We start from the raw sequence: 4,914 nt of genomic DNA, 5'->3' as shown, positions 1-4,914 counted from the left end.
CTCACTTTGTAGACCAGGCTGGCCTCGAACTCAGAAATCCGCCTGCCTCTGCCTCCCGAGTGCTGGGATTAAAGGCGTGCGCCACCACGCCCGGCCTCTAAGTCTTAAATATACACTCACCTGGGGGCTGGAGAGGTGTCTGAGCAGTTAAAAGTACTGACTGCCCTTCCAGAGAACAAGGGTCTGGGTCCCAGCTCCCACCAGTAGTTTGTAGTTAGCAGAGGAAGCCCAGAGTGAGTGAACGTATCGTATTTACTTGGGCACAGCCTTGACAAAGAGCAAGACTTCAGACCCATGGGAAGTTGGTAAAACCTTTCCCAAATGGGTCAGGCTGAGAATTGGCGAAGCCCTTTTTCTCTGGTCCAAGTATGAGTGTTGGTGTTTGCACAAACTAGCTACTGCAGCTTTATCCTCCTGGTTGTCTATAGCTTGAGACTGCCCTTCTCGCCCCAGAGACTAGTCGGCCCTCCCTGCTGGACATAGTAAACACGCTGAGGTTCCAGGTTGCAGTGGGGTAGGTGTGGGTCCATCGGTTTTTCTGGACATGTGTCTGTCTGCCCTTTCTTCATCCTTCTGCCACTCCTAGTCAGGGTTCCAAGCTCACGTCCTGTGGGTCATGGCAGGGGCTCACAACAGCCTGTCTCCAATTCCCGGAGATGCACTGTCTTTTCTAACCTCCATGTACATGCACCCATGTCCACACATAAATATGTTTAAACAGTTGTGTCCAAAGCTAGGTTTTCCGTTTTTCAGTGCCTGGGGTCAAGCTTAGGCCTTTACGTGCTCATAAACGTGTCCCTCAGCTGCATCCCTAGCTGGGCAGATAGATGCTTTTCTTACCACATGACGGTAGGAGAAAAGGCGGTGGCGACTGAACTGAGGACATAATTCCTACAGGCTGAAGCATTGGCAGCCTGAACCAAGGGATCATTGAAGCTACAGCTGACGGTACAGAACTTGTGATGGCTGTCGTACAAGTGTGCATCAGGGTTTCTGAATACCCTGTGGTTTGGAAGATCACGGATGAGGGGGATAGAATCCATCATGGTAGGGTAGGCATCACACTTGGATCTCAGCCCACAGTGATGGCTTATGGTGTGGCTCTTTAATCTCTGGGGATCAGGAAACAGAAATGGCTTCGACCCTAAAGGCCCACCACAGGCAGGCCATTTACATAGGCCACACCTCCTAAAGATTCCACAGTCACTCAAACAAGTTTGAGACCCATGAGCCCCTGAGCCTTCTGATGCTAAGTTCTGTACACTGACCTCTTCCTCTGTGTCTCAGGCTCACTTATCACTGGAACTGCAAAGGGACAGCCACATGAAACAGCTTCTTCTCATCCAGGAGAGGTGGAAGAGAGCAAAGCGAGAGGAGCGGTTGAAAGCGCAGCAGAGCACGGAACGGGACGGAGCCCCCCACCTGCAGGCATCTCACAGGCCCTCTGAGGATGCTGAAGGCCAGAGCCCTCTGCTTTCTCAGACATACATCCCTTCCACGGAGAGGCGCCTCCCCGAGGTGCAGGGGGTCTTTGACAGGGACCCAGACACATTGCTGTTTTTACTTCAGCAAAAGCACGAGCCGTCAGAGCCCTGTATTGGAAGCAAAGCCCCAAAAGATGATAAGACGATTATAGAGGAGCAGGCAACCAAAATAGCAGATTTGAAGAGGCATGTGGAGTTCCTTGTGGCTGAGAATGAAAGATTAAGGAAGGAAAATAAACAGCTAAAGGCTGAAAAGGCCAGACTCCTGAAAGGCACAGCCGAGAAGGAACTGGACGCCGATGCAGACTTTGTAGAGAAGTCAGAGCTGTGGGGTTTACCTCCACACTCGGAATCCGCCGCGGCCTCTTCAACCTGGCAGAAGTTTGCAGCTAACACGGGGAAAGCCAAGGACATTCCAATACCCAACCTTCCTCCTCTGGATTTCCCATCTCCAGAGCTTCCTCTGATGGAGCTCTCGGAGGACATTCTGAAAGGATTCATGAATGACTAAGATGGAAGGCCATTGGAGAGGCTGGCGACACAGTTAATCCAGAAAAGAACATAAAGGGAAAGCCACGCCCCAGGGAAATGCCAGAGATGCTCCTTCATCTGCTATGCTGTGGGAGAAGAGGCGGTGCCAGGACCTGGGAAAGTCACTGTGAAACATCACTTACCTTCTTCACGACTAAAGCTCATGATTCCGACTTGGCAGACACTGAACTCTGAGGTTCGCTTTCTTATGATACAAACCAAATGGCTACCTGGAATAATTTTCAAACAGTTATTTTTCTTCAGGGTTAAATGTATAAAAGTATGTCATGTGTAATTAATCTATAATGCCATAAATGATAATGCAAAAGCTAAATATGGTGGCCTGAGAGGCTCACTTGTATTTGGAACATGCTTTCTATCATGCGTTGACTGTATGCATTTTCTGCACATTGTGTTTGTTTGAGATGTGGTGTGTAAGATACACGCTTCCAGATGGAACTGTACGTGCCACGTTTGCACTACTCGTAACATAATGATAACCTCAAGACTATCAGGAGAAATATTTAAATTTCCATTTTATGAAGAAAGGAACCAAATTATTAGTTACGCTTTTTAAAGAAATTACCAGTTTACATAATTAATCAGGGTGCATTTAAGTTCTAACTTTGTGTTATATGATGCATCATTTGAAAATACTGAGGAACTCTCCTTTGTGCTGAATGATGCATGTGTGAAAGCAATGCTAGTTAGCAGTATTTGATTGTAAGAAATAAATAAAATAATTGTGTTTTATACCTTTGTTGAGTATGACTTGTGGTTAACAGGCAGGGTAGTCAATGTCTTCTCCCTGTGTTCCTGCCCTTTCTTCCCACGAGGCCCAGCTATGCACTGAGTCCTTGCTGGTCTCAGACTTGTTTCAATGAGCTCTATAGGTTGGGGTGTAGTTCAGTGCAGCACGCTTGCCAAGGAGAAGGGAGAGCTTTGTTTTGTAAGAGCCATGAGTACTTTCAACATCTGCTCCCTTCTCTTCTTTCTATCACTTCGTGACTTGCTGTTTTCTTGGACCCCTTTCTGTCCGCCTGATGTTGAAGCTCTTGTGCATGCTGTTTAGTGCTCCTGTGGTGTAGCCTGGTTCTGTGTTGGAGTCTGTGTGCTGTGTCACCATGCTCAGCTCAATGTGTTAGAGCTGTGCCACCTGTGCATCCCTCAGGACCTCCTGAGTGTCATTTCAATAACACGGGTTTCATTCACATGACAGAGTCTAGCAAAGTAATCCAAACTGTGCAGAAGGACCAACCTCCAGTTGGCAGGCAGAAGTCAAACTTGGTCCTTGTGCCTTGGTCCCAGGTGGACACACGCCAGGGATCCAACACTATATACAGGTAAGTGTCAGACTGAATTGAAGGACATCTGACTGACCAGTTAGTTTCTACCAGAAAATTAAGTGAGTGGCGAACCCACACACATTTCCTGTCAGAAGTCAAGTACTGAATGGAGAGGAAAACCTGTTGGTTGGTTCACTCAGATGTCTGGGGAAAGAAATGGTTGGGTTTTTTTTTTTTTTTTTTTTTTTTTTTTTTTTGTTTTTGTTTTTCGAGACAGGGTTTCTCTGTATAGCCCTGGCTGTCCTGGAACTCACTTTGTAGACCAGGCTGGGCTCGAACTCAGAAANCCGCCTGCCTCTGTCTCCCTCCCGAGTGCTGGGAGCCTTTGCGTGTGCCACCACACCCGGCTGAAATGGTTGTTCTTAATAGAAAAGCATAAAGTCTGTGAGCATGCCCTATGCAAGTAGAAGCCAACATCAGGTGTCTTCCTCAGGTTCCCTCTGCCTTTTGAGATCAGGCCCTTTACTTAAGCTGGGGGCTAACTAGGCCTAAGACCTAGGGCCTTCCTGTCTGCTTCCCTTAGTGCTGGGACTACAGGCCTGTGCTGCCATGCCTGGCTTTTTACTCCTGTTCATGCTTACACATCCAGGACAGTATAGACTGAAGGTGGCTTTTTGTGGAGAGCTACTAACATATTTTGATAGTTAAGTTGAATGCTACTAGGTGGGGCCATCTTTACCTTCAGGACTAGGTAGGTTATGGACAAGTGGTTCTCACCTTTCCTAATGCTGCGGACTCTTTACTACAGTTGCTCATGCTGTGCTGACCACCAACCATAAAATTATCTGTTGCTACATCATGACTGTAATTTGCTACTGTTATGAGTTGTAATATAAATATCTGACATGCAGAATATCTGATAGGTGACCCCTGTGAAAGTCATTAGACCCCCAAAGGGGTTGAGAACTGTTGTTCTGGATGGCTGGACGTGAAAGGGGACCTCTGTCTTGTGTAGTCTATCATAGTCCCTACCATCTTAACTGGTGGGAAGAAGGCACTAGCCTTTGCTTGTGTTTCCCATCTTCCTTTTAAAAAAGCCAGCCACTGCTTACCAATAGTGCCATCTGGTGGACAGAATCCAAAGCCAGTTTTCCATCTTCCAGTATGTAAGGGGTCTTATTGAGTGAGGCCTTCTTAGCAATCTGGGGTTGGGACTCAAGGCCTTGTATGCTAGGCAGGCACTCTGCCACTGACTATACCCCAAGTCCTGCTTACCTAACTGCAGACCAGATAGGTAAACCCATTTTTAAAAGTTTAAGAAAGAAATGGGGGCAGATGTGATGGCTCAGTGGGTAAAGGCAGGACAAATGCATTGCTTCCCAGGACCCTCATGGTAGAGAACCAGTCAGGAACATTGTCCCCTGACTGCACACACAAAAGATATAGGCAATAAGTTTTATAAAGAAATGTGTAAGCACCGTCAGGAACTGTTGGCTTGCCCACCGAGTACATGGGTATTTTGCATGCATGTATGTCTGTGTACCACTTGTGTGCCTGGTGCCCATGGAGTCCAGAAGTGTTCAATCCCTAGGAACTTGAATTACAAAAGGTAA

General features: G+C 47.2%; 1 protein-coding gene across 2 annotated transcripts in view; it reads left to right on the top strand.

The window, feature by feature from the left end:
* Window positions 1-2,770, top strand: part of Nrbf2 (nuclear receptor binding factor 2) — a 19,607-nt gene extending 16,837 nt beyond the window's left edge. Inside the window, exon 4 of one of the 2 annotated variants that reach the window (XM_021174456.1) lies at window positions 1,288-2,770. In XM_021174456.1, the coding sequence (XP_021030115.1) occupies window positions 1,288-1,995 (708 nt within the window). In that variant the 3' untranslated portion in view covers window positions 1,996-2,770. The remainder of the gene's footprint in view (window positions 1-1,287) is intronic. The other variant, XM_021174457.2, reaches the window with a different exon arrangement.
* Window positions 2,771-4,914: the final 2,144 nt, after the last annotated feature.

Source organism: Mus caroli, chromosome 10, assembly GCF_900094665.2.
Source record: "Mus caroli chromosome 10, CAROLI_EIJ_v1.1, whole genome shotgun sequence".
Taxonomy (NCBI): Eukaryota; Metazoa; Chordata; class Mammalia; order Rodentia; family Muridae; genus Mus; species Mus caroli.
The sequence above is the reverse complement of the archived record's forward strand: the minus strand, read 5'-3'. Positions and strand labels throughout refer to the sequence as shown.